General features: G+C 53.2%; 3 protein-coding genes across 11 annotated transcripts in view; 2 read left to right on the top strand and 1 right to left on the bottom strand.

Moving 5' to 3' along the window:
- The window catches only part of Acin1 (apoptotic chromatin condensation inducer 1), a 50163-nt gene extending 40225 nt beyond the window's left edge, over positions 1–9938 (top strand). For 6 of the 9 annotated variants that reach the window (XM_090345242.1, XM_090345238.1, XM_090345244.1 and 3 more), the window contains 10 exons: positions 1180–1222; positions 2487–2620; positions 2720–2872; positions 3501–3642; positions 3987–4132; positions 5702–5809; positions 5945–6052; positions 6281–6605; positions 6688–6788; positions 9091–9938. In XM_090345242.1, coding sequence (XP_090201368.1) covers positions 1180–1222; positions 2487–2620; positions 2720–2872; positions 3501–3642; positions 3987–4132; positions 5702–5809; positions 5945–6052; positions 6281–6605; positions 6688–6788; positions 9091–9429 — 1599 coding nt within the window. In that variant the 3' untranslated portion in view covers positions 9430–9938. The remainder of the gene's footprint in view (positions 1–1179; positions 1223–2486; positions 2621–2719; positions 2873–3500; positions 3643–3986; positions 4133–5701; positions 5810–5944; positions 6053–6280; positions 6606–6687; positions 6789–9090) is intronic. The other 3 variants (XM_090345241.1, XM_090345239.1, XM_090345240.1) reach the window with 3 other exon arrangements.
- A 2525-nt stretch (positions 9939–12463) lies between these two features.
- Cdh24 (cadherin 24) lies at positions 12464–20865 on the top strand. Its single transcript, XM_090345236.1, has 12 exons — positions 12464–12682; positions 12878–13172; positions 13336–13455; positions 13529–13696; positions 13893–14080; positions 14454–14707; positions 15473–15609; positions 18073–18194; positions 18273–18384; positions 18568–18816; positions 19518–20517; positions 20605–20865. The coding sequence occupies exons 1-11, from the start codon at positions 12482–12484 to the stop codon at positions 20015–20017; spliced, it is 2346 nt and encodes a 781-aa protein (XP_090201362.1). The 5' UTR covers positions 12464–12481; the 3' UTR covers positions 20018–20517; positions 20605–20865.
- Positions 20866–24439: 3574 nt separating this feature from the next.
- Psmb11 (proteasome subunit beta 11) lies at positions 24440–25464 on the bottom strand. The gene has a single exon (XM_090345473.1). It carries the CDS (start codon positions 25462–25464, stop codon positions 24472–24474), a length of 993 nt encoding a protein of 330 aa, XP_090201599.1. The 3' UTR covers positions 24440–24471.
- Positions 25465–27782: the final 2318 nt, after the last annotated feature.

Genomic DNA, 27782 nt, shown 5'->3' with positions numbered 1-27782 from the left:
TTTGTTTTCTTCTTCCTTTATTTAAACCCTTTATTTTTTTCTTTATCTTTTTTTTTCTGATTTCTTTGTTGGATTTATTTATTTGGTTCATGTTTCTCCTGTTTTAATTGATCTTTTTTTTAATTTATTTATTTTCCTCACTAACTTACCCATCGAGAGTGGCCTGGCTAGGGGTCAGGCTGGCCCTTAACAGAGACCAAGGAGACTTGGTTAGACGACACAAACGGGGCTGAGGGTGGATGGGAGAAGAGATTTCATTAAGAGGGCTCTGCTCTATCCTTTAGAAGGGTGGTAGGAATGGTCTTAGTTTTTCCAGAAATAAGCACCTCAGTCTTTTTTTTTTTTTTTTTTTAAAAAGATGCTCTTTTCCCTTTTTCTGTTTTCCTTCTTTTTTGCTCTGTCCGTAGTCTCTTTCCGCTGAGTGAGGAAGAAATTTGCCCAGAGGTCTCTTCTGGTCCTTGGCAGAGCCCCTATGGCTTGAGCCCTGGTTAGAGAAGAAATAAGCTCTGGGATATTACCTTTATAAAGCCTTCCCTTCCAGAGACACTTCAATTCTTATATCTGCTAGCACTTGACCCCGAAGCCTCATCTCCCATGAGTGATGTAGCCCCAAAAGAGTTGATTAGGACCTGGGTTGTCCAGGCATCCCAAAGCCCTTGTATTTTCAGTGGCTATTGGCCAGGTTTTGAGAAAAGGAGGAGGGTTATCTTGCCGAAGCTGCTATCCCAGGGGTGATTGTCCTTATTTCCTCCTGTTTTCCTTTGGGTTAGCAAGGACTTAGCAGAACTAGACAGCTGAGCTCTGGACACAGTATGTCGGCCTTTGTGTCCTCATCTGTAAAGGCAGAAGAAGGCGTGATCGGCATCCTCAGGGCTGGAGTGCCCTTTCCTCTTCCAGCTTATTTCTGGTTAAGCTAATACACAGGCGTAATACAGAGTAAATGACTTTCCCCCTGCTATGATGTTTGGTTTTATTTTATTCCTCTAACTTGCATTGATTCTGCTTCGTTTTGGCCGTTTGCCGCTTCTGTTTTGGTCTCTGTCTGTGTCTCTCTTTCTCTGTCTTTCTGTGTGTCTTGGAGTCTCTTCGAAGACTGCCTCGTTTAACCTCCTCCCCCCCTCTCTGTGGGGTGTCTCTCTTTCTCTTCCCCGTCCCCCCTCCCCTATCTTCTCTATACAGAGTTTGCTGCCCAAATCATTCAAGAGGAAGATCTCCGTTGTCTGTAAGTCTAGCCCTAAATCCTCGGTGAAGGTTAAAAATGCCATAAAAAGTCAGTTCTCATAGCAGAAAAGTGAACTCCCATTTTCTCCTTGGCTTTGCCTGCATCATCCCTTTATCCCCCTCAACCCAGCAAGTATTCACCTTCCCAGCATATGTGTGGTTCCATTTTTAAATTCAAAAATTTGCTGGGCCTGGTGACTCACACCTGCTATCCTAGCAATTTTGGAGGCTAGGATCTGAGAATAGAGGTTTCCAGCCAGCCCACGCAGGAAAGTCTCAAGATTCTTATCTCCAGTTAGCCAGCAAGAAGCTGGAAGTCAAGATGTGGTTCACCTGGTAGAGCACCAGCCAGGAGTGGAAAACTGAGCTTAAGTCCCGGAATTCACACGGTCTGGCTGTGCGGACCTTACCCCAGGAGGGCACTTCTTTTTTTCTTTTTTTTGCCAGTCCTGGGGCTTGAACTCAGGGCCTGGGCACTGTCCTTGGGCTTTCTCAAGGCTAGTGCTCTACCACTTGAGCCACAGCACCACTTCCAGCTTTTTTCTATGTATTGTGGTCCTGAGGAATTGAATCTAGGTCTTCTTTATGCATGTTAGGCAAACGCTCTACTTCACCAAGCTCCCGGCCCTATTTTTTTTTTTTTAACCAATTTGTGATTTCTTTTGTTTGCTTACCAATTTGTAGTTTATTTTATGGCAATAATAAAAAACCCAGGACCTTGGACATGTTCTTAGATAAATATCTGCCATTTTAGTCCTATGCTGGTCTCTCCTGATTTTGAGGTAGGCTGGCCTTGAACTGAGGTCCTCTGCCTCCATCGCTCAAGTAGCTCATATCACAGGTGGGCACCATCAGGTCCAGCAGTTTATAATTTATAAGAATTCTGAAAAAATGTACCTCACACATTTTCCCTGGGAGGAATTTTAGATTGCAAAAGCATGGTAGTCTTATTGTTCTGTCTGCAGTCTCAAGTCTTTTAGGCTTTGCCTGCTTGCTACTTCAGCTATTTCTACCTACCATTTAAATTTAAACTGCTCATCAAACTAGTTACCCCTCCCTTTTTTGCATTTAGAGACATAGTTTCCATCTGTCAGAAAGTCACTTCATCCTTGTGCACCCTGAAGCTGTGCTTTCCCTGGCCCCCAAATACTATTTCCCTATGTTAACCATGTATTTGAACCCCCTCCCCCCAAACAACCTGTGGGTGTGGTGTGAGCCAGCAGAGGGCCTGAGACTAATTGTTGGATCCTATTTCTTGGGGACAGCAGCTACTAAGGGGGTGCCAGCTGGAAACAGTGACACAGAGGCGGGCCAGCCTGGCCGAAAACGACGTTGGGGAGCCAGCACAGCCACCACTCAGAAGAAACCCTCCATCAGTATCACCACTGAGTCGCTCAAGGTGAGGTGGGAGGAGCCAGGAAAGGAGGGAGGGTAGGACATGTTGAGGTGGAGTAGACATGGGCCCAGTGTAACGGGGTGGGGGGTGTCTGTGTCCCAGAGCCTCATCCCCGACATCAAACCCCTGGCGGGGCAGGAGGCTGTTGTGGATCTTCATGCTGATGACTCTCGCATCTCTGAGGATGAGACGGAGCGTAATGGCGACGATGGGACCCATGACAAGGGACTGAAAATATGCCGGACGGTCACTCAGGTAAAACTTGTGTACCCCAGTATCAGGGGAGAAGGAGGCATTAGGTTCAAAGTAGGCAGCTGAGTAAGGTAAACTCCCAGAAGAGAATTCCTAGTTCAGGGAGTTTGATTAATGGGTACTTCAGGACATAGTACCAAATCCTGCTGGTTGCCTGTTGTAAATAAAATTGTTGGGTTGTTTTGTTTTTGAGTCCTAGGGCTTGAACTCAAAACCTGGGCACTGTCCCTGAGCCAATTTTGCTCTACCACTTGAGCCACAGTGCCACTTCTGGCTTTTTCTGTTTATGTGGTACTGAGGAATAGAAGCCAGGACTTCATGTATGGTAGGCAAGCAGTCTACCCCTAAGCCACATTCCCAATCACAGAGTTTTGTTGGAACACAGCTACATCCATTCATTTGCTCTTTTCTCTGGCCATTTGAGATGGAGTGCCAGAAATGAGAGGTTTCAATGGGCTCACAAAACCCAAAGTTATTTTACTGTTTTATACAAAAACAGCTCCTACCTTGTTTTCCTTACAATAAATTAAGACACCGACCATGAGGAACCTGGTGGAGGTGAACAAGGGGCTGAAGAGAATGTGCTAGAGTGGTATTTGACAGACCATCTGTTTACCTGATCCCTTCACAGGTAGTACCTGCAGAGGGCCAGGAGAACGGACAAAGGGAAGAGGAGGAGGAAGAGAAGGAGCCTGAAGCCGAACCCCCTGTCCCTCCCCAGGTGTCAGTAGAGGTGGCTTTGCCTCAGCCTGTGGAGCATGAAGTAAAAAAAGGTGGGTGAAATGTCAGTACAGCTCCACGAATTCCCAAAGTACTTTATTTATTTAGACTTCCTCTGCTTTATGCTTTCTCCCTTCTCTTTCCCCGATCCTCCTCCTCCTCCTCTTCTTCTCCTTCTTCTTGTTTTCTTCTATGCATTATCTCTTCTCAGTTATTTACTAAGCTACCAGTGCTGGTCTTGAATCTGTGTGATCTTTGCATTTCCATAATGGAAGTAGACTAGCCTTGTAGTTTGCCCCTTATGGATACTCAGACAAGCAGAGTAGCTGCTTGGTAGAGAATTTATAGGAGAATCCTATTGCTTTACTGAAAACTGGTCCTGTGCTGTCTTTGGTAGTCACTTTAGGAGATACCTTAACTCGGCGGTCTATTAGCCAGCAGAAGTCTGGAGTTTCCATTACAATTGATGACCCAGTCCGAACAGCCCAGGCGCCCTCCCCTCCCAGAGGCAAGATCAGTAACATTGTCCATATCTCCAATTTGGTAAGTCCATTGTTTCTCACGTTCCAGACTTCTTGGGTGTTTGGAATTGGGCTTTGGCCAGGTGCTGGTGTCTCACGCCTATAATCCCAGCTACACAAGAGGCTGAAATTTGAGGAACATGGTTCAAAGCCAGCCTTAGTCAGGAAAGTCCATGAGATTCATACCTTTAAAATTAAACACCACCAGGGGAAGTGGCACTGTGGCTCACAGTGGTAGAGCACTAGCCTTGAGCTGAAGAGCTCAGGAACAACACCCAGGCTAGACAGAGTTCAAGCCCCACGACTGACCAAAACAAAACACCAGCAGGCCAAAGTAGAACTGGCTCAAGAGTTAGAGCACTAGCCTTGAGCGTAAAAACTAAGGGACAGGGACCGGGAGTTTGGCCTAGTGGTTAAAGTGCTTGCCTAGCATGCATGAAGACCCGGGTTCGATTCCTCGGTACCACATACATAGTAAAAAGCCGGAAGTGATGCTGAGGCTCAAGTGGTAGAGCTCTAGCCTTGAGAAAGTCCAAGGACAGTGCTCAGGCCCTGAGCTCAAGCCCAGGCCCTGAGCTCAAGCCCAGGACTGGCAAAAAAAAAAAAAAAAACCTAAGGGACAATGCCCAGGCCTTGAGTTCAAGTCCCAGAATCAGTATCAAAAAAAAAAAAAAGGCCGGTGTGGTGGGTGGCTCACGACTGAAATCCTAGCTACCAGGAGGCTGAGATCTAAGGATCAAGGATTAAAACCAGCCCAGGCACAAAAGGACCTGAGACTCTTTATCTCCAGTTAACCTCTAGAAAATGGGAAGTGGCTCAAGGGTAGGGTGATAGCCTTGAGCTGAAGAGCTCAGGGACCTACCCAAAAAAAAAAAGAATTGAGCTTTAGGTTGGGTGCCAGTGGCTCAGGCCTATAATCCTAACTACTCAGGGATGTAGACACCTGAGGATTTCAGTTCAAAGCCAGCCTGAGTAGGAAAATCCAAGAGACTTCTTATATCTAGTGAAAAGAAAGGAAAGCTAGAAGAACTGCTGTGGCTCAAATGGTAGAACACCAGCGCTGAGCAAAAAAGCTAAGGACAGCATTCAGGCTTCGTGTTTAAGCATTAGTACCAGCACACACACACTGCACACAGGTTTGAGCTCTAGATTCATGTTTCTGAAGCTCAACTCCTCGATCTACCCATTTTCTTACTTGATGATTTTGAGTTAATTTCTCAGCCATTTCCTTGTTTTGAAAGATAGGGCACTTGGGGATTCCTGCATGAGGATTTGCAGTTCCATACATACATTAATGCTCTAACCTCTGCCTTCAGGAAGAGCTGGAAGCTACATACATATGGAGCTCAGGAACTCTTTGCCAGTCCTGGGCTTGAGCTCAAGGCTAGAGCTCTACCACTTGAGCCACAGCATCACTCCCAGCTTTTTCTATGTATGTGGTTCCGAGGAATCGAACCCAGGTCTTCATGTATGTTAGGCAAACACTCTACCACTAGGCCAAACTCCCAGGCAGCTCAGAAACTCTTAAAAGGCTATATTTGTGACTGTTCTTCCCTTCTTCAAGATCTTGAAAGTCCATTTTCATTGGCAGGTTCGTCCCTTCACTTTGGGTCAACTGAAGGAGTTGTTAGGGCGTACAGGAACCTTGGTGGAAGAGGCCTTCTGGATCGACAAAATCAAATCTCATTGCTTTGTAACGGTAAGGGGATGGAGCTGATTCTATAGGTCATGGCCCACTTGTCCTTTTATGACTAATGGGGTCAGGTATTAAGGGTGTTAAACCGAGTTAGAAGGGCTGAAAATACAATACCTCTCTGTCTTCTCCGTCCACTAGTATTCAACTGTAGAGGAAGCCGTAGCCACCCGCACAGCTCTACATGGGGTCAAATGGCCCCAATCCAATCCTAAATTCCTTTGTGCTGACTATGCTGAGCAAGATGAGGTAAGAAACCTAAGGGGAGGAAAGAGGGAAGGGACGGGGAGGCCATTTTCTGTTAGATTCCAACTGATACCATAGCCAAACCTGTAGTCATCCAGTTTCTGTTCTTGCCTCTTTATTGCCCCCTTGGCTGCTTTAATTGGAACTGTGGGGGCTTAAAGCATCTGTACACCTAGGACCCGTGGGAATGTCATCATATCTTCTCTGACATTTGTCCTTCCCTGCCTATAGCTGGATTATCACCGAGGTCTCTTGGTAGACCGTCCCTCTGAAACGAAGGCTGAGGAACAGGGTATGCCACGACCCCTGCACCCACCACCACCACCCCCAGTCCAGCCACCACCTCATCCCCGGGCAGAGCAGCGGGAGCAAGAACGGGCTGTGCGAGAACAATGGGCAGAGCGGGAGCGTGAGATGGAGCGTCGAGAGCGGACTCGATCAGAGCGTGAATGGGATCGAGACAAAGTTCGCGAAGGGCCTCGGTCCAGATCACGGTCCCGTGACCGCCGCCGCAAGGAACGTGCAAAATCTAAAGAGAAAAAGAGCGAGAAAAAAGGTACTTAGCTGTGGGGACACAGAGACCCAAATGGGATGAGTCAGGGTGGTACATGGAATCTGATCCACTTCTCTCACCTCAGAGAAAACCCAGGAAGAACCACCTGCTAAGTTACTGGATGACCTTTTCCGTAAGACAAAGGCGGCTCCTTGCATCTATTGGCTCCCGTTGACCGACAGCCAGGTTCGTACTCTCCTTTGTGCCTGCTCAGTGGCTAGCAAGGCTGAGAGGAGAGTGAGTGGGGACGGGGAGTGGTTGTTGAGATACCACTGAAGTGGGCTTAGGTATTAGCTTAGAATAATAAGGAAAGAAACTAAGCATTGAGAAGTAGGGTTGGACAGGTGCTGGTAGAGGCTGTGATATGAGGATTGCAGTTCAAAGTCAACGTGGGCAGGAAAGTCTATGAGACTCTTAGCTCCAATTAACCACTGAAAAAAGCTGGAAGTAGAGCTGCAGTTCAAAGTGGTAAAGCAGTAGCCTTGAGTGATTAAAGCTCTGGCACAGCACCAGGCCCTGAGTTCAACCAGCATCAAAAAACTACATACACACACGAATATTAAAAAGAGTTCACACCATAAAAGGGCGGGGTGGCTGGAGTTTGGCCTAGTGGTAGAGTGCTTGCCTAACATGCATAAAGACCAGGGTTTGACTCCTTTGTACCACATACATACAAAAAGCTGGAAGTGGAAGTGGTGCTGTGGCTCGAGTGGTAGAGCTTTAGCCTTGAGGAAAGCCCAAGGACAGTATAGTGTTCAGGCCCTGAGTATCAAGCCCCATGAAGGGCCAAAAAAAAAAAAAAGCCCACACCGGTGATCGTAGCTACTCAGGAGGCTGAGATCCTCAGGCTAGGCAGGCAAGGTCGTAAGACTCTTACGTCTCCAACTAACCACCAGAAGACCAGAGGCAGTGGCACTGTGGCTGGAAGTGATAAAGCATCAGCCTTGAACAAAAATGTCCAAGGACACTGCCCAGGCCCCGAGCTCACTTTCGGCTTTTTGTGGCTAGAGATAAGAGTCTCACAAGATGGGTGCCAATGGCTTACACCTGTAATCCTAGCTACTTGGGAGGCTGAGATCCTCAGATCTCAGTTCAAAGCCAGGCCAGGCAGAAAAGTCATTGAGAGACTTTCATATCCAGTTAGCTACTACTGGAAACCACCCTCCCCTCCCCAAAGTGGCTCAAAGCAGTAGACTGCTAAGCACCTTGAGCAAAAAGAGCCTAAGCCCAAAAAAGTCTCACCAGACTTCCCTACCTGGGAAGGCTTCAAATTGTAAACCTCAGCTCTTAGCTTCTTGAATAGTTAGAACTACCAGCACCTGGCTAACAAGTGGCTTGGGTTTTATTTTGGGGGAGGGGGTTGTTTGTGTTTGCCAGGCTTGGGCTCAGGACCTGAGCACTGTCCTTGGACTTTTTCAAGGCTAGAGCTCTACCACTTGAGCCTCAGCACCACTCCTGGTTTTTTTCTATGTATGTGGTATGAATCGGACCTGGGTCTTCAAGCATGCTTAGGCAAGCACTCCATCACTAGGCCAAACTCCCAGTCTAGTAGCTTGATTTTTTGTTGTTGTTATTGTTGGGTTTGGCATTTTGTTTGGTTGGTTTGGTTTGGTTTTGGGGTTTTTTTTGTTTGTGTTTTTTTTGCCAGTGCTGGACTTGAACTCAGGGCTTGAGCACTGTTCCCGGCTTCCTAAAGGCTAGAGTTCTACCATTTGAGCCACAACACTATTTCCAGCCTTCTCTGTGTTTGTGGTACCGAGGAATTGAACCTGGATCTTTGTGCATGCTAGGCAAACACTCAATCACTAGGCCAAACTCCCAGCCCTGTTGTTTTTTTAATTATTGGTAGTTAAGGTGTACAGAAGGGTTACCATTTCACAATTAACCAAGCTTCCTAGAACTTAAGGATTTTAATAATTGAGCGATTCATGTTTGATAAACTTTTGATTTCTCTGGATTTTCTAGAGATTTTCCTTTTTAAAATTTAGTTTCTTTGGTGATTGGCCTTTGGGAAGTTTTAGGCTTATACCTTTGAAGAGAAATAAGATTAAACAAGATGCCAGATCACACCTTCTAAGAAGCTAAATCACACCAGTAATCTTAGCTACTCAGAAGACTGATTTGATTGTGGTTCCAAGCCAGCCCAGGCAGAAAAGTTTGCTAGATTTCATCTCAAATAATCAGCGGAGAGCAGGGCTGAAGGTATGGCTCAAGCTGTAGAGCCTCTAGCAGTTAGCAAGAGACCCGGCTAGATGCCAGTCCTAGTTTAAGCCCAGTACCAGAGAGGGATTTGTTGACATACAGGGTGATGGAAATTAGGGGAACAGCAGGGGCTGGGCATAGGGAGACCCACATGAGTCATGGTTCCAGGCTCCTCCCTCCCCTTCCTGCGCACAGCACGCGGTGCTGCGCGGGGTCCAGGCCAAGGGGTCCCGCGGGCTGCCTGTGAGCAGGCCTGCCATGCCTCTTCTCTTCTGCCTGGCTACAGATCGTTCAGAAGGAAGCCGAACGAGCAGAGCGAGCCAAGGAGCGGGAGAAGCGGCGAAAGGAACAAGAGGAGGAGGAGCAGAAGGAGCGGGAGAAGGAAGCTGAGCGGGAACGGAACCGACAATTGGAGCGGGAGAAACGGCGGGAGCACAGCCGGGAAAGGGACCGGGACCGGGAGCGAGAAAGAGACAGGGAGCGGGACCGGGGGGACCGGGACCGGGACCGGGAAAGGGACCGGGAGCGAGGCAGGGAGAGAGAGAGGGATCGCAGAGAAACGAAGCGCCACAGCAGAAGCCGGAGTCGAAGCACGCCAGTTCGGGACCGCGGCGGGCGCCGCTAGCCGGGAAACACTAGAGAGCTGCAGGTACCAGCCGCTCAGCCCCGGGGGGAGGGATAGGTACAGTCACCACCCTGGAACCAAGGGCCACCCGTTGCTGCACGCCAGTGGAGCTGTGGCCATCTGTGCAAGCACACACACACGCCCTCCGTAACCTCACTCCCCGTGCAGCCCATTAATTCTGAGAGGGGAGGGCTAGGTTATGGAGGGAGATGTTCGGCCACGAGTCCCAGACCTCTCTTTCCCTCCATCCTGCGCATTGCCTCCCTTTGGGTACTCAGCCTCTTGGGAACAGCTGGGGCCGGGACTGGGTCACCTATGAGCTGAATCAGTCTCCTCCTGAGTCCCGGGGCCCCTGAAGTTCCCACTCTCTGCCCTGCAGCCTTTGCCTCTTGCCCAGTGGTTCCACTTTATATCCACCTTTTCCTTTTGTTCAATTTTTATTTTTATTTTTTTTATTATTAAATGATGTGGTCTATGGAAAGATAAAATAAAATCTGACTTAGTTTTAACTAGTGTTTGTGTGGCTTTTCTTGGGGAGGGTGGTTGTGGGAAGCCCGAAGCCCATTGCTTCCGTTCCACGCACCCGGTGGACCAGGGACTAACCAGGTCTTTCCTCCCTGCCCCGGCTCCTGTCAGCCCCAAGCCATTCTTTACCCTGAGGGCGGGGGGGGGGGGGGTGGCGCGCGCCGCTTGGGCTCCAGGCTGCTGGTCACCTGCTCGGCACCTCCGGGGCGCTTCCCAAGACCACCGCCAGGGGGCGGCGTCCCCGCGCTCGGTCCCCGCGAATGAGCTTCCCCCAGAAGGTTCCGCCCTCCCGCCGCCGCGGCCCCGTCCCCAGCCCGTGCCAGGGTCAGGCCCGGGGACCCCTGCACCCCCTTCCCTCGCGCCGCGTCCCCCGGCCGGCCAGCTGCCGCGCTATGCACGGCTCCCAACGTGCCGCCGGTCCACGCCAGTACCCAAAGCCGGCGTCCCGAGCCGAGTGTCGGCAGTGGGCTCCGATTCCCTGCCCCGCGGCGCGCTCGCCCTTCGCCCAGGGCGGGCGAGGTGCGGCCGCTCCGCGTCGCTGGGGTGCGCCCCTTCGGCCAGCTCCCTTCCAATGGCCGGGGCGGCCTCGGTCCCGGAGCCCCGCGGCCGGCGGGGCCGGGCCGGGCCGGGCCAGGCAGGCGCCGCATCTGTATGCGCCCGGCGGCCCCGGAGCGCCGAGGGGGCGGGCGCCAGGCGCCGCCCCCGCCCCCGCCGCGCGGCCCCGGCTGGCCGGGGAGGGTCGGAGGCTGGGCTCTCCTCTCCCGCGCGGCGCGGCGCGGGCCGCTCGCTCCTCCGCAGGCGGAGCCTCTTCCCCCGCCCCCTCCGTCTCGCTCCCTTGTTCTCGCCGGGGCCGCTCAGACCTGCAGCGGAGCCGCGGCGCCCGCTCCATCCGCGCGGGGCTGCGCCCGGGGAGCCGGCGGCGGGAGCGGGCGGGGGGCGCTCTCGGCCGTCCTGGGCCCCTCGGCAGTGCCAGGTAAGAGCGCCCGCCGGGGCGCGGAGGCTCGGGGACCCTCGCAGGGGCAGCCGGGGGCCCGCAGCGCGCGGGCGTCTTCGGAGCGCTGCGCTCCGGGGCTGCGAGCCCGCCGCCGGCAGCGCCGGTCTCCCGCGCTCTGCCGCTTCCCCTGCTCTGCTCTCCCGCCGTCGCCTCGATTCCTCGTCCCCCTTGCTGCTCTCTGCCCCTTCCGCGCCCCCGGCCGTTCCTCGTCCGTCTTGTCCTGTCTCTTCCTCTCTTCTGCCTCTTTGCCTTTTCCTTCCCGTCTCTTTTCCCTTTCCCGCTCTCCTTTCCTTCCCCTGGCGCCTTCCTCCCCTCCCCTCCCCGCTATCCTCTTTCCCAGTCCACCGTTCCCTTCCTTCTCTCCTCGTCCCGCCTCCCTCTCTCGCCCCCAGCCGCCCCCTGGCCTGGCTTCCCTCGGGAGGCAGCGCAGGGGCTGTCAGGTGTGGGTCTGCCCTGGGGGGGGAGGAGGGGCACCGCGATGCTACCTGAAGGGTCCCCCCAGGAAGAGAGAGCGCAGTGAGAAGAGTCCCCCCTCTCTCCCCCCTTCCCGCAGCCCCTCCCTCCCTTGCCTGCCCCTGGCTGCTCTCTCTGCCCAGAATGAAGTTCCCCAGGCCCTGTCTGCCCCCCCTCAAGCCCCTCTGACCCTCCTTTGTACCTATGACTCCTCTCTGCCTTCTACATACCCTGGTTTCTTTTCCTCCACTGTTGCTGCCTGTTCTGTCTTTTGCCATTCTGTCTGTCTCATCCAGTCTACTCTGTCTACGGCTGGACAATCCCTGATTTTTTTTTTGCTCCAGCTCCAGAGCTTGCTGTCTGTGGCCTCAGGGTCAGCCTTCATTTCTCCCCCGTCTTCACCCCCTCCCCAGTCTTCTTGTCCTGCGGGCTACCCCGTCCCTTATTTCAGCTCCAGCCCCAACTCATGCCCCTTGAGGACTGCAGCTGGCAGTGTGTGCTGGGGAGAAGTGGGAGTCCCCATAGGGGAGGGACTTTCTTAGGCTCCCAGCCTGCCTGAGGCTGTGCTCCTTGGGATCTCAGCGGCACCTAGACTCCTTCAGGCCACACCTCTGTGAATCCCAACCTCTTCATCGTGAGCCCTGGCTTTCTAGTAGCCCCTCCTCCAGTTCCCTGGCTACCAGCCCAAGGTGGGAGGATTAGGGGAGAGATTGGGGGTTCCAGGCCCTCCTAGCATCCTCCCCTCTCCTGTTCTCAGCTTCTCTACTCAGAGTTGACTGGCCTGAGATGTATATGCATTGGAGAGCTGGGGGTCAGTGTGGGCAGACTAGATGGAGGGTCAGACTAGACTGTCTCCACTGTCTTAGCCTGGGTTCTGGGCAGTGGGTTGGTTGGTCTTCGGTAGGTTTAGGATTTCCTTGACCCTCAGCAGCACCCTGTCCCACAGGTGCAGATCCATGGGGTAAGCCGGACCCCAACTGCCTGCCCCTCTACCCCCGCCCCAGCCAGCTCATGGGCAGCTAGAGCCAATCCAGCCACAGCACCCAGGGCCCGTGAAAGAGCCCTGGCTGGAATCCAAAGATGTGGGGCCTCATGAGGCTCCTGTTGGCTTGGCTGGGTGGCTGGGGCTGCATGGGGCGTCTGGCAGCCCCAGTGCAGGCCTGGGCAGGGTTCCGGGGACACCCTGGCCCAACACTGCTGCGGACCCGGAGGAGCTGGGTCTGGAACCAGTTCTTTGTCATTGAGGAATATGCTGGTCCAGAGCCCGTCCTTATTGGCAAGGTAAGGCTCGGCCCCTCCCGCCCATGTCCACTCTGAACGACTCTTGTCGGGCCTCGGCCCTGCCCTGCAACTTCACTTCTGCAGTGACCTTGGTCCTTGGGACTCCTTCCCAGCACTCCATCCCCAAACCTCACCTCCTTGACCCTCTATCCCCTGCCCTTGAAGCCCTCCACCATTTCTCCCTGACTCCTACAGCTGCACTCAGATGTTGATCGGGGTGAGGGCCGCACCAAGTACCTGCTGACCGGGGAGGGGGCAGGCACTGTATTTGTGATTGACGAGGCCACAGGCAATATCCATGTGACCAAGAGCCTAGACCGGGAGGAGAAGGCACAATATGTGCTCCTGGCTCAAGCCGTGGACCGAGCCTCCAACCGGCCCCTGGAGCCCCCATCTGAATTCATCATCAAAGTGCAAGACATCAACGACAATCCACCTGTGTTCCCCCTTGGGCCCTACCATGCCACAGTGCCCGAGATGTCGAACGTCGGTGAGCACCCGCGTCCTGTGTCCCAGCCCGTTCACCTCCTGACTGTTTTGCTGTCTGCCCCAGAAGCCACCTCCTTCCATTCATTCCCCCCTCACACCCGGGGGCCTCATCACCTGTTCTTCCCCATCTGACCCTGCTTCATGGGGGTGCTGGGATTCCCCAGGGACATCTGTGATCCAGGTGACAGCCCATGATGCTGATGACCCCAGCTATGGGAACAGCGCGAAGCTGGTGTACACTGTGCTGGATGGACTGCCTTTCTTCTCTGTGGACCCCCAGACCGGTGAGGCTAGAGGTCACGAGCCTAAGGGGGCAGCATTGTGGGGGCCAAGCCCTGACCCAGTGTCTGCCCCTAGGAGTAGTACGGACCGCCATTCCCAACATGGACCGGGAGACCCAGGAGGAGTTCTTGGTGGTGATCCAGGCCAAGGACATGGGCGGCCACATGGGGGGGCTGTCGGGCAGTACAACGGTGACAGTCACCCTCAGCGATGTCAACGACAACCCCCCGAAGTTCCCTCAGAGTAAGGGGGCAGCGCTTTCCTGCCACCACAGCCTCACCCTGTGACCTCGGCCGAGCCACCTCCCCGCCCCCCCCCCGCCCCCCCTTCTCCCCCTCTCCGGCCCAGCCAGGACCCTAGCCAGACTCCAGGAGAAGGGAGGGGGTGGGGGAGGCCAAGACCTCTCTAAGAATGTGTTTTCCCTGAATCCTCTCCGAAGGCTTGTACCAGTTCTCTGTGGTGGAGACAGCCGAGCCTGGCACCCTGGTGGGTCGGCTCCAGGCCCAAGATCCAGACCTGGGAGACAATGCCCTCATGGCATACAGCATCCTGGATGGGGAAGGGTCAGAGGCCTTCAGCATCAGTACGGACTCCCAGGGTCAAGATGGGCTCCTCACTGTCCGGAAGGTTAGCCCCTGCTGTCACACTCAGCTCAGTGGTAGAGAGCAGCCCCAGATTTGATCCTCCTGCAACGAGGTGGGGGGGGGGAATGTGTGCAGACTCATTTACACCTATCTCCTGCCCCACCCCAGGGGCACATTTCTAACTGGTCTGACACACTCAGGACCCACTGTTGGAGCTTAGACATTCTGGTTCTCTTAGGTAAGCCCCTGAGGCCTGGAAAGAGACTGGTTCAAGGTCATTTAACCAGTCAGTCATGGAGCTAGAGGTAGCCCTAGAGTTACCAGCTCTGCACTGGATGCATGTGTCAGACTTTCCACTGTGAGCTGGGCCTGCTCTGGCTTCCATATGTCTCATTTGCTGTCTCCCCTCACCCTAGCCCCTGGACTTTGAGACCCGTCGTTCCTACTCCTTCCGTGTAGAAGCCACCAACACACTCATTGACCCTGCCTACCTTCGGCGAGGCCCCTTCAAGGATGTAGCTTCGGTGCGCGTCACTGTGCAGGACGCCCCAGAGCCACCCGCCTTCGCTCAGGCCGCCTACCACCTGGTGGTGCCAGAAAACAAGGCTCCGGGGACCCTGGTGGGCCAGATCTCAGCTGCTGACCTGGACTCCCCCGCTAGCCCAATCAGGTGAGCTGGGGTGCATGCTGGGTAGGGCAGGGATACTGGAAAAGAGGACAGACACTTCCAGGATGCACCTTCCTGATCTGCCTACCATCCTGCCTCTCAGCAAAAGTCTCCCTCCCTGCACTTGCTTGCTGGTCTGTAGGCCTGGGTGCCAGAGAAGGCTGGAGGGGCTGGCTAATGACGCCGAACTCTACCCATTCTCGGGGTACATTAGAGAGGCACTTCCCAGTGGCAGTGCCAGCAAATGTCTCGTTGGGTAAGTGGGTCTCCATTGACCACTCCCCGTGCTCCCCGTATTTTCCCGCTCCACACTTTATTCTCACAATGTCAGCTTTGCCAGCTGTTTTCAAGGCAAAATGTGAGTGGCTCAGTAATTTACCCACAATATATATATAGCAGAGCTACGATTTGAATCGGGACCTATCTGCCCTGAGAACAGAGGTCAAATGATTTCCCCAAGGTCACATAGTTGGGCCAAGGCAGACAGGGCTGAAACACAGACTAGAAGTCTGAAAGATGGGTAGTATTTATCTCTTCTATTTTTCTCTATATATCTTCCCCATACTCATGAAACCCAGTCTCCTCATCCTACATCTTCCCAGGGATATGCTCCTTCTGTGGGGCCTGCTGCCTGATTTATGGCCCTGGATGCCTGGGGAAGGTTCTGCTCAAGAGGCTTGGGCCCTGGACCCTCTGCCTGGATGAGCCATGAGGCCCAGAGAAGGAAGGAGATCAAGTACTAGCACAGGCCCTTTCTTCCTTCCCCAGATACTCCATCCTCCCTCACTCAGATCCAGAGCGTTGCTTCTCCATCGAGCCCGAAGATGGTACCATACGAACTGCAGTATCGCTTGACCGAGAGGCACATGTCTGGCACAACCTCACCGTGCTGGCCACAGAGCTCGGTGAGGAGTCACTGACCTGGTCCCTTGCAGAGGACCAGCTGTCCCTGAGTGTGGTGAGGGAGGGCCATGGCTGCCATCTCCCAGTGTGCTTAGCCCCCTGTGTCATCAAGCAGGCGCTCTGTCTCATAGGTGGTCTAGGCTGAGCACAGCCAGTCTTCCTGAGCCCTTCCTCTCCTGACCCTCATAATGAGACCCTCATAGCTCCCAGCCTGTGTGTTGGCAGGCCCTGCCCTTTCATTCTGTGCTTCAGATTTGAACTGGAGCCCAGAAAAAGGCTGCACATTTCCCCTGGGAGCTAAGCTGGAGTGGACCAGCAGCCCCTCCCAGAAAAGCCTTGCTGAGACGACCCCCCCCCCCCAGCACTGTATGGGAGCTCTTGTTGTGCCTCCCAAATTAACAACAGCTGCCTCACCTCCCCTGGCCTGAGGAAATGAGAAACCTCCCTCCCTTCTGTTCCCCCTGCTCATGATAGCACAGGCTGTCTGCATATGTGTATCGGAGTGGCTTGCGTGTACATGTTTGTCCATGTCAGGAAGAATTGTGTATGTGTGCATGCAGATACATAGTCTAGAATGTGTGCAATTGTGTATGCATGAAAAGTACTTGTGAGTAGATGTATATATTAGGATATGTGTTTGCAATTGAGTGTATCAAATTTCTTATTGATGCATATGTAGGATGGAAGGGATATATAATTTTTGTATATGTGGGCGCTTGTGGGCCAGATAACAGCAATTTATTACTTACTGTGGGCCCGGCACTATTTGAAGTACCAAAACTGGTTTAACTCACTTAATCATCACTTCAGCTTTATGAAAGAGATAGAATTATTTCCCCACGTTTATTATCATACATTAATAGTATGATGGAGTATTTCCCTTTTTTTTTTTTTTTGCCAGTCCTGGGCTTGAGCTCAGGGCCTGAGCCCTGTCCTTGGACTTTCTCAAGGCTAGAGCTCTACCCCTTGAGCCTCAGCACCACTTCCGGCTTTTTTCTATGTATGTGGTACCGAGGAATCGAACCTGGGTCTTCATGCATGCTAGGCAAGCACTTTAACCACTAGGCCAAACTCCCGGCCCCAGTATTTCCCATTGTTAAGTGAAGAACAAGAAGGGAAAGTTAAGTAACTTCCCAAGGTCACACAGCAACATAAGTGATGGAGGCTTCCAGGCTGATGGCTTTGAAGTGTGAGCTCCACCGTTCTGCCATGTGTGGTAACTGGATGCATCTGAGTGTGTTTCTAAATGTGCAGTTGTGTGGCTGCTTGGCAGTGCTGTGTGCCTGTAGTTGTGAAGGTGTGCAGGTATGTACATACATAGGATTTTTGTGGTTGGTTGCTTGTACCTCTCTAGGTGTGTGTGTGTGTGTGTGTGTGTGTGTGTGTGTGTGTGTGTGTGTGCATGTGTGTGTTTCCTCCAACTAGTTTCTCACCTCCTGTCAAATCCTGCTCCTGTCGCTATTGGCTCGAAGCCCTGGGCCCTTCCTTATTGCAGTAAAGGAGTAGACCCCCAGAGAGACAGCACATAGCTCCCGCAGCCAGGCTGAGACTCAGTCCCTTCGGCCAGGGCAGCCAGTTCCCCTGCCTAAGGAATGGCTGAAGGAACTGGGAGGCCCCGCCTAGGAGATGGGGATGCACACTCTGCATTCTATTTTGAGTGGCATGGACAGGGAGAGACAAGGTGGGGTTCTGGTGGGGAACTCCCTGTGAGGGGGATGAGAGAAGAGGGGACCTCAGCTTTGGGTAGACCATGAGGCTCTTTCTTTTCCAAGGTCAACTCTAAAGTGATACAGGTTGCTGTACTACAGCTGTCTAGACCTCATCTCTAATGATGTGTGTGTATGTGTTTGTGTGTCTGTCTGTATGTCCATCTGATGATTGCTATACATGGCTTTGCATAAAAATGTGTTCTCTGGGCCCTGCATGGGAGGGCATATCAAACTCCTGTATGTTATACTTGATTTAAACATATCTATTTTTTTTGGTGGGGGGGGGGGTCATGGGGCTTGAACTCGGCCTGGGTGATGTCCCTGAGCTCTTCAGCTCAAGGCTACTGGCCTACCCTTGAGCCAAGCCCCACTTCCATTTTCTAGAGGTTATTTGGAGATAAGAGGCTCAGGTTCTTTTGTGCCTGGCTGGCTTTGAACCTTGATCCTCAGATCTCAGCCTCCTGAGTAGCTAGTACACCTGTATGTACCCTCTTGTTGACTGTTCACTTGTACCCATGCTGCATGGACCTTGCGTACGGGTTGTTGTACTTGCTGTGTCATGGGTATTATATTCCTATTGCCCACATATTTTCTATTATGCTTATCTCTGGTACTGTCGCATCCACTTGGCATTATTCCATTCGCCTAACCACATGGCTTGCTGCTTGCACATTACACTTGTTGCATGTGCACTCTATGGTGTGGGTAAAATGTATTTTGTGTGTGTGTGGTATGTGGGGGGTGTTCTGGCTTTAGACAGCTCCGCACAGGCCTCCCGTGTGCAAGTGGCCGTCCAGACCCTGGATGAGAACGACAACGCGCCGCAGCTGGCCGAGCCTTACGACACCTTTGTGTGTGATTCTGCAGCTCCTGGCCAGGTGAGCCACTGAAGTGGACGGCTGGGGTCTCAGGGCTCCACAAGTCTACTTCCTTCAAGCCATTGCTGCTTCTCCCAGTTGATCCAGGTCATCCGGGCCCTGGACAGAGACGAAGCCGGCAACAGCAGCCGAGTCTCCCTTCAAGGTCCTGTGGGTCCTGATGCTAACTTCACGGTCCGGGACAACCGAGGTGAGTAGCCTCCCCAACCATCCCATGCCTGTCTTCCTTCTCTCCTCAATACCACCCCTAGCCCAGCCCGCCTGACCCCTGTCCCAACACAGGTATGGGGTTTGCACTCAGTTCGTTCAGTGGGCTAGACTAGCCCTTCCAGAAAGATGTCCTAAGATGTGGTCCAACAACTCCTTCCCACAGATGGCTCTGCCAGCCTGCTGCTGCCCCCTCGCCCTGCACCACCTCGCCAGGCCCCCTACCTGGTGCCTATAGAACTGTGGGATTGGGGGCAGCCAGCCCTCAGTAGCACTGCCACGGTGACTGTCAGCGTATGCCGCTGCCGGCCAGATGGCTCTGTAGCATCCTGCCGGCCCGAAGCCCAGCTCTCACCCACCGGTCTCAGCACTGGTGCCCTACTTGCCATTGTCACCTGTGTGGGCACCCTGCTTGGTGAGTCAGGCCACAGTGGGCCACAGAGGTGGGATCTGGGCCTGCTGGGGAGGGGGAGGACCTAGGGCTTGAATGACCACTCATGCCTGGATTTCCCACCAGCTCAGGCCGCAAGCCTCATATCCCTGACTTGCATATCTGTGGCCGTAACAGCCGTAAAAACTATCTAATTCTTGTTCTGTGCCAGATGCAGTGCTAGGCATATCACTTGTGGTATTTTATTTATCCTGTCAACAATCCAAAGAGATCTATGTTTTATATATAGGTAAACTAAGGGCAAAGAAGATGAGAGAGCCAGGTCCTCGTGGGTTACACCTGTCATCCTAGCTACTCAGGAGACCGAAAGCCGAGGATTAGTGGTCTTCAGCCACCAAAAGGCCAGTTATGGAGCTGTGGCATAAAGTGGTAGAGCGCTAGCCTTGAGCACAGTGCCCAAGCCCTGGATTCAAGTCCCAGGACAGACAGACAGACAGACAGACACACATACACACACACACACACACACACACACACACACACACACACACACACACTTCAGAAGAATTTAAGCAACTTCCCAGTGGTCTCAAAGTAAGTCAGGATTCCCAGATGTCAGTGCCTGGGCTCTCCACCTCAGACCCCCTGACCCCTCTTACACCTGTGCCACTTGGCCCCTGCTCTTGCCCTGCCAGCCCAGCGGCCCGTGTGCGTTTGCCTTGCAGCCCTGGTGGTGCTCTTCGCGGCCCTGCGGCGGCAGAAACAAGAGGCGCTGATGGTCCTGGAGGAGGAGGATGTCCGGGAGAACATTATCACCTACGACGACGAGGGCGGCGGCGAAGAGGACACGGAGGCCTTCGACATCACAGCCCTGCAGAACCCAGACGGGGCTGCCCCACCACCGCCTGGCCCGCCCGTGCGCCGCGATGTGCTGCCCCGGGCCCGGGCACCGCGCCAGCCCAGGCCCCCAGGCCCTGCCGATGTGGCCCAGCTCCTGGCCCTGCGTCTGCGCGAGGCCGACGAGGACCCCAGCGTGCCCCCCTACGACTCTGTGCAGGTGTATGGCTACGAGGGGCGGGGCTCGTCCTGCGGCTCGCTCAGTTCCCTGGGCTCTGGCAGCGAGGCTGGTGGCACCCCAGGACCTGTGGATCCGCTGGACGACTGGGGTCCACTCTTCCACACCCTGGCTGAGCTCTATGGGGCCAAGGAGCCCCCGGCCCCCTGAGTGCTGGCCTTGGCCCTGCCCGCCACGGTGGGGCAGCTGGCACAGGCCCTCTGAGTGAGCCCCTCAGGGTCCAGGCAGTCGGGAGCAACCTAGGGGCCCCCGGGCCTCTCCTGGCTCCTGTGTCCTTCCCTCCCCAGGGCACCCTTGCTCTTATCCCCACTCCTAAGTCGGTCTGTGTGTCTCTCCAGGGATTTCTGTCTGTCTGTGACACTCTCCCTTCTGTCAGGGTCTGGGCTTTGTGACTCTCACCCTGAACCTCTCTGTTCTCTCACTGTGACTCTCCGTGGCTGTTTTTGTCTCTGCGATTCTAAACTTCTCCGGCGCTGTCTCCCCTGCCCACACCCATGCTCCATGTCTGTCTCCTGCCTCCATCTCTCCTCCTCCTCCTTGGGTCCCCGTGACTGCTTTTCAGTTTTCTTCTGTTGTCTCCTCCATCCCCAAAGCAAGAGAAACTTCCAGCCACTGCTGCCCACCCTCCTGCAGGGGACGCTCTGCCCCAGGTCAGTGACCCTAGGCGGCTGGCTTAGGAAGGGTCGGAGAAAGCGCCTCCTCACTCCCCGTCTCTCATAGCTCTCCTGTCCTTCCAGACCTGCCCGCATGGTTCCATCCATCACTCATGGCCTCATCCTGGCTCCACTGGCCCCCAGCAGAAGGAAGGAGCCAGCCCACCTCCCAGGACTGGGACTCCAGCCCCCGCGTGGCCGCCTCCCTGGAGCTCTGCCCAGCTGTCAGCCTGCCCTGGGCATTCCAGCTCCAGGCATTTGTCTAGTGTGTTTCCCAGACGTCAGAGGGAAAAGGGGGGAAAGGAAAAAGGGAGGCCACTGGGGAAAGGGGAAAGAGGGAGGAAGGGGAGGGGCCTCCATCTCTAATTTCATAATAAACAAACACTTTATTTTGTAACACGGGAGCCCTGCTTGTGTGTCTGCATTCAGGTTTCTGGACAGAGCCATGTCCTGTTCTTTGGATTTGGGTCATCCCATTGGAGGGCATGGAATTGACTGTCCATGTGTAGAGATTAGCAGGAGGGAAAGGTAGGCAGGATGAATGCAAGGAGGAGCTGGCGAGGACAAAGAATGAGAACAAGAAGAGGAGGCACCAGTCTAGGAAAAAATATGTGGGTGGGTAGACAGCTGAGCAGTGCAAGCCAGCCTTCCCCGAGCTTGGAGTGCCAGTGGAGAAAGAGTGAGACAGTCACACTGAACCTCAGCCCGCCGCTCACACCTTCCCTGCTCCCCCAGCACATGCTCCCTCCTTGCTTAGTCCTGGTGGAGCAGGAAGGCGGGAGAGGATGCAGACTAGCAGGCTGTTGGGCAGAATAGGTCATCTGAGGAAGCAGTGGAGAGGGGACTGCAGGACCCAGCCCTCCCTCCAGTGCCCATTTCCTCAAGCGAGGAGAGCCTTGGGGAAACAGCACAAGACCCAGGTCCACAAGACCCAGGCCGAGCTTCTCTGACATGGGGTAGGTGTGTCAAGACATCTTCATACCCTCCCTGCTAAGCATATGCGCTGACAACTAAGAAAAAGCGGCTTCTCACACCTGCTCCATGGGGGTTGGAGCCTCACCTCCAGGGCTGTTCCTGACTGCTGAAAGTTGCTCTCCTGGACCCCTGACAGGCCAAGGAGCTGTCTATTCCCACAATTCCCACAAGGCCTCGGAGACTGAAAAGGCAGCACTGGAAGAAGGGCTTCAGAGGGGCAAGTTCTTACGGTTCAAAGCAGGAAGGTCATCTCTGCCCTTCTGATCTCCCCCCTGATGTCTACATCTAACCTCTAGGAATCACTGGACAAATGAAAGAATTGACTCACTGTCTGATCCACTTTACGGGGGGGTGAGGGGGTGCATTTCACCAAAAGGAGAGGCAAAGCTTGGCACTGCTCCCCACAAGATGCTGCCCTCCTTATTCAGAAATTGCCTTTTTCTCTTTGGTCCATTTTTTTGATTCTTGCATGCAACAACTGCCCATGTGTTACCTGCCACACTCAAATGCCCAGACCCCCGGTCCATGCTCACCTCCACCTAGATGAAAGGCTTACCCATATCTGTGGACAGGAATCAGCACCCTCTATGGGCCTGAGGCAGTCAAGCATGTAAACCTTGTGTAAAGCTGCCTTTCCTCAGAGGCTCTAGAGCATCCCAAGACCCTGACCTCTGGTTTATGTCTTCTGGAATATTCCCAGCCTAGGGGGACTGGGGAATAGGCAAGGAATTAAGTTTGCTACAGACCGTGGATCTCAGATCTCAGTTTGGTTTGAATAGACAAATCTGAAACACTCTCATTTCCAATTAACCAGCAAAAAAGGTGAAACTGGAGTTGTAGCACAGGTGGTAAAGCACCAGTCAAAGGCACTTGAAAAAAAAGTGAATATGAGTACAAACCCCAATACTGGCAAAAGGCAGAGGTGTGGTTGATGTAAAGGACAGACTCCTGAGCTTAGATTGCAGGCTAGTCTTTATACTGAGCAACTTTCTATGTTTCCTTTCCTCATTACAGGTCCCCTGCTCCCTGCTTCTATCCCACCTCCCCCGCTGCTTTCCTTTGTGGAGCTCCCTGACTCTCCTTCCCCCTGTCCAGAGGCTGCAGAGTCTTGGTAGAGTCTAGAAATCCTTCCCTATCTGCCCAGCTCTGCCTGGAGCAATTTCTAACCTGAGGTACTGCTGTATCTAGGAGAGAGGAGCAGTGACTGCAACTCTTAGAACTGGAAGCTTAGAAGTGGGAGACAAGGAACATTAATAACTATCATCTTTCTTTCTTTTTTGGAGGGAGGGGGCAGTCCTCCACTTCCAGCTATTTGGTGGTTAAATGGCAATAACCATTTCATGAGCCAGGCATTGTCGGCTCACACCTACAATCCTAGCTACTCAGAAGGCTGAGATCTGAGGGTCATGGTTCAAAGCCATTCCAGGCAGGAAAGTCCATGAGACTCTTACCTGCAGTTAACCCCTGGAAAACCAGTAGTAGAGCTATGGCTCAAAGTGGTACAGAGCTGGCCTTGAGCAAAAAGAGCTTAGGGATAGCACTGAAGCCCTGAGATCAAGCCCTTTGTCAGACAAGAAAAAAAGAGTCTCATGAACTTGCCTCCATCTTTTTTTTTGAATTCAATTTTTTTATTCTCCAGAGGAAGTATCAGGAAGGAGAGACTGAAATGAAGGAAAGGAGGCCAGGAGTGAAGTCTTCAGGGTAGGAAGCAAGGGGGAGGCTATGGAGAACGGCCTGGGGCCAAAGAAGACTGGGGCTGGGGGGGAGGCAGCTTCCCCAGGCTCACCCCTGGAGAGGATCATTCATCCCTGACCTCTAGCCAGGGGTTGGCCTAGCTCTTCTCCTTCCCCATTTCTTCCCAGAAGCCTGTGAGGAAGAAAGGAAAGCCTGGGCCTTGAGCCTGGGTGAGGAAGCACAAGCTCTAGAAGGGGAGCCCCCCAGGCAAGCCCCATCACTGTGCCTATTGTGTAAGTAGGGCAAATCACATGACCCTGTGACCTGGGCCTTTCTCCGACATGTGAGGAGCAGTGTGTTCAAAGGACTGTTGTGAGAACTGCACTAACACCGTTATCACTATGTCATGCTACAGGACAGAGCGTCACCACCAAGAACTCATCCCTGCACTAGGCCCCAAGCCCACCGGGCCACTCTCCCCACGTCATTCGAACACTGGCTGCTCCCTTCTTTGCTCTCCTACCTCAACAAGGTGAGAGATGACCAGAAGGCCAGACATTGGGAGCTCACATATCCTAACTGTAGCTACTCAGGAGGCTGAGATCTGAAGATCTATGAGACTCAGCTCCAATTCACTAGCAAAAGGCTGGAAACGGAAGCTTGGTTCACACAGTAAAGCAAAAAAAGCCAAGGGAGAATGTGAGGCCCTGAGTTCAAAAGGCAAGATTCTGAGACAAATAAAAGACCAAAACAAGCTGGTTACTGGTGGCTCACACCCGTCTGAAATCCTAGCTACTTGCGAGGCTGAGATCTGAGGATCATGGTTTGAAGCCAGCCTGGACAGGAAAGTTTGAGACTTTTATCACCAACTGACCACCAAAAAGCTGGAAGGAGATGTGTATCTCAAGTAGTAAGAGTGTTGGCTTTTAGCCAAAAAGCTAAGGGATAGCACCAGGCCCTGAGTTCAAGCCTCAGTATTGGTGCACACATGTATCGTGTGTACACACACACACATACACACCCCGGGAGAGAACGAGGCTAGGGATGAGTTGGAGAGAAGCAGAAAAGAGGACAGCCAAAGAGTCTAGTACCTAGAACAGGATCTGAGATGCACTAAGCACACAGCAAGTGTTGGCTGAAGGTCAAGTTGAAGCGAAAAAGGAGACTGGAGCAAATGATGGGCCATCAATAGGAACATGTTCGACAGAGCCATCAACACATTTCTCTTGCAGGCAGAGAGGGTGGAAGCATGGAACGAATGAAACAAGCAAGCCAGCAGGGCTGGAGGCCAGTGCAGGGAGGCTACTTAGCGTGGACACCGTCCAGCTGTCCTGTGCTCCCACCCTCTCCTGCGTTTGGATCCCCAAGTCCTGTGGTTTCTCCAAGTGTCTCAGTCTCTGCAGGCATCCTGGAGTCTTCGGGTATCTCCTCTCTGGGCCCCACAAACAGTTCTCCACTTTCCCCAGCCCTGTGGGGAGTGGTAGATCCTGGCTGAGTCTGGCTGGCCTCCACCTGAGCCTCCAGCTCCTGGTGCAGCTCAGGGAGGTCCTGTAGCTGTGTGTTCAGCGTGCAGACGTCACTGCGAGACACATGCTCCCAGCCACTCTCCCGCACGTGGAAAAGATCTATAGAGCCCCCCGAATAGGCATCCCGGTGGGTGGCGTGGGCCACAGCATAGCGGGCCAGGGCGTAGGCCTCCTGGACGCTCATCTCATAGTGGTAGCTTCGGTCCAGCACGCCATAGGCATAGGGAGACCCAGAGCCCACAGAAAAGATGTTCCCTTGTAGGCACGTGCCATCACTGTAAACATAGAAAAGAGCAGGCCCAGAGCGGTCCCAGCCACACAGGGCAGTGGCCACACACAGATCTAGCCCACGGTAACGAGACATCATGGCTGATAAGAGCTTGGCCGCGCTGGCCACGCTGGGCAGATGGCCTTCCCTCAGTGCCCAAAGCCGCAGCTCCCGCTGTAGCACCCGGTACCAGGTGGCACAATCAGCAGAGGTGCCAGACGTGGTCCCCAGAAGGTGCCGGTGCACAGGGATGACCTTGAGTGAAGCTGGACAGGCCACGTAGTTGCCACAGGAAGACCGCGTGTCCGCTGCAGCAATGACCCCATGACGGAAGCGGAAGGCCAGGGTGGTGGTGCCGTGGGCCAGGCTGGGGCCCTGGGTCTGCTGGAAGGTCCGAGGGTCACAGCCTCGGGGCACAGCCCAGCTGCCAGCAGGAGGCAGGCAAAGAGACAGTCCCTCAGCCTCCGGGGCCTCCCATTTGCATACATCCTGCAGAGCCATCCTTGAGAGTGAAGGTGGGAAGGAGCAGGAAGGGATTTGAAGGCTCAGGTCAGTGCGGTGGGGGGTGAGGGACGCTGCACAGACGCTGGACCGCGGCCAGAACGCTAAGCAAGCATCCATGCTGACTCTCCATTTCACCCCACTCCCAATCAGGCTTTGGGCTTGGCGGAGGGGGACAGCCCCGGCTCCCCAGAGTACTATGGAGGGAGTGGGCAGCGCTGGGATGAGGCCAGTCAGACCGTCACCTTCCACTTCCCGGGGGTGAGGGGGGTCAGGGAAACTACAAAGGAAAGTGGGCACAAGAAAAGGGAGCAGGGCTGGGTCTCTTGCCTTTCCTGTATGGGACATAGGCATGAAGAAACCAAGTAAGGCCAGGTGCCGGTAGCTCATTCCTATAATGCCAGCTACTCCGGAGGCTGAAGTCTGAGGTGTGCAGCTTAAGAAAGTCAGTGAGACTCTCATCTCCACCCAACCTCCAAAATGGAGAAAGTGGAGGTGTGGCACAAGTGGTAGAGTACCAGTCTTGAGCAAAAACCAAAGTGACAGGGGCTGGGAGTTTGGCCTAGTGGTAGAGTACTTGCCCAGCATGCATCAAGACCCGGGTTCAATTCCTCTGTACCGCATACATAGAAAATGCCAGAAGTGGTGCTGTGGCTCAGGTGGTAGAGCATATTAGCCTTGAGAAAGCCCAAGGACAGTGTTCAGGCCCTGAGTTCAAACTGGCAAAAAAACAAAAAACAAAATGAAGTGACAGTGTCAAGACCCTGAGTTCAAGCCGCAGTACCTGCATACACACACACACACACACTGGCTCTGCCCTGGCCTGAAAGAGGTATCAGCACAGGAGAATATTCTACTCTGCTAAAGTGAAAGAGTCCTATGGACCACCGAGGCAAGATCTCTTAATACTGCAGACTGACCTCGGGTAGGAGATCAATTAACTCTGAGACTCAGCTCAGACTTTGAATCCTTGGGCAAGATAGAAAAAAATAAAATGGCCTAAGTAGAGAATACCTAAGAGGTTGCTTTTTTGTGGGGTTTTTTGTTTATTTGGGTTTTTTTTTTATTTGTTTGCCAGTCCAGGGGCTTGAACTCAGGGCCTGAGCACTGCCCTTGGGCTTTCCTCAAGGCTAAGCACTCTACCACTTGAGCCACGGCACCACTTCTGGCTTTTTCTATGAATGTGGTACTGAAGAATCAAACCTGGGTCTTTGTGCATGCTAGGCAAGCACTCTACCACTAGGCCAAACTCCCTGCACTACCTAAGAGTTTTGTAAAGGGAAAAAAGAGAAAGAGGCTCCAATACCTTCTAGAGAGGCAGGTTACTGAAAAATCAAGGGGAAGGGAAACATGGGGTCCCCCAATCTTCTGCCTTGGGGGTGAACGTATCCTGTTAAGCACAGAAAAAATGTCATTCCTGGCTGGGAATAGAGTTCATAGTAGAGCATTTGCCTAATAATATGTCCAAGTCCTAACACACACACACACACACACACACACACACACACACAGAGTCCTAAGGGTGGTCAGATGTGATGGTTTACACCTATCACCCAACACCCCAGCACTCAGGAGCCTGAGACAGAATGGTTGATTGAGACCAGCTTGGGCTACATAGTGAGACCCTGTCAAAAATAAAGAAGAAAGCCAGGCACCAGTGGCTCACGCCTGTAATCTTAACTACTCAGGAGACTGAGATTTGAGGATCGCAGTTCAAAGGCAGCTTGAGCATGAAAGTTCGTGAGACTCTTCTCTCTAATCAACAACCGGAAAACTGGAAGTGGCACTGTGGCTCAAGCAGTAGAGCAGTAGCCTTGAGCTGAAGAGCTCAGGACCAGTACCCAGCCCCAGAGTTCAAGTCCCACAACCGACAAAAACAAACAAACAAACAAATAAAATAAAATAAAATAAAAAGAAGCCAGACACTGGTTGCTCATACTTTTAATCCTAGCTACTCAGGAGGCTGAGACATAAGTATTGAAGTTCAAAGTTGGTCCAAACAGGAAAGTTCATGAGACACTTATCTCCAATTAACCATTGAAAAGCTGGAAGTAGAGCTGTGGCTTAAGTGGTAGAGCACCAGCCTTGAGCAAAAGGTTCAGGGAAATGCACAGGGTTCAGGCCCAAGAACTGGTACAAAAATTAATTATTAATGAGTTAATTAAATAAATAAAAAAGTGAGTGCTGGTAGCTTTGAATTATAGCTACTCAAGAGGCTGAGGGTCTGATCAGCCAGCTCTAGTAGACAAATCTGAGAGACTCTTGTCTCCAATTACCTAGGAACAAGCCAGAAGTGGAGGTGTAGCTACTAGCAGTGA

This window comes from Megascapheus bottae, chromosome 14 (assembly GCF_031878675.1).
Source record: "Megascapheus bottae isolate mThoBot1 chromosome 14, mThoBot2.hap1, whole genome shotgun sequence".
In the NCBI taxonomy this organism is placed as follows: Eukaryota; Metazoa; Chordata; class Mammalia; order Rodentia; family Geomyidae; genus Megascapheus; species Megascapheus bottae.
The sequence above is the reverse complement of the archived record's forward strand: the minus strand, read 5'-3'. Positions and strand labels throughout refer to the sequence as shown.

Excerpts from the sequence above, each read along its gene's own strand:
- Cdh24 (XM_090345236.1), top strand. The coding sequence starts at position 12,482 with ATGTGGGGCCTCATGAGGCTCCTGTTGGCTTGGCTGGGTGGCTGGGGC. Across the intron at positions 12,683-12,877 it reads AGCCCGTCCTTATTGGCAAG|CTGCACTCAGATGTTGATCG; the intron begins GTAAGGCTCGGC and ends TGACTCCTACAG. Across the intron at positions 14,081-14,453 it reads GGCTCCTCACTGTCCGGAAG|CCCCTGGACTTTGAGACCCG; the intron begins GTTAGCCCCTGC and ends CCCTCACCCTAG.
- Psmb11 (XM_090345473.1), bottom strand. The coding sequence starts at position 25,464 with ATGGCTCTGCAGGATGTATGCAAATGGGAGGCCCCGGAGGCTGAGGGA.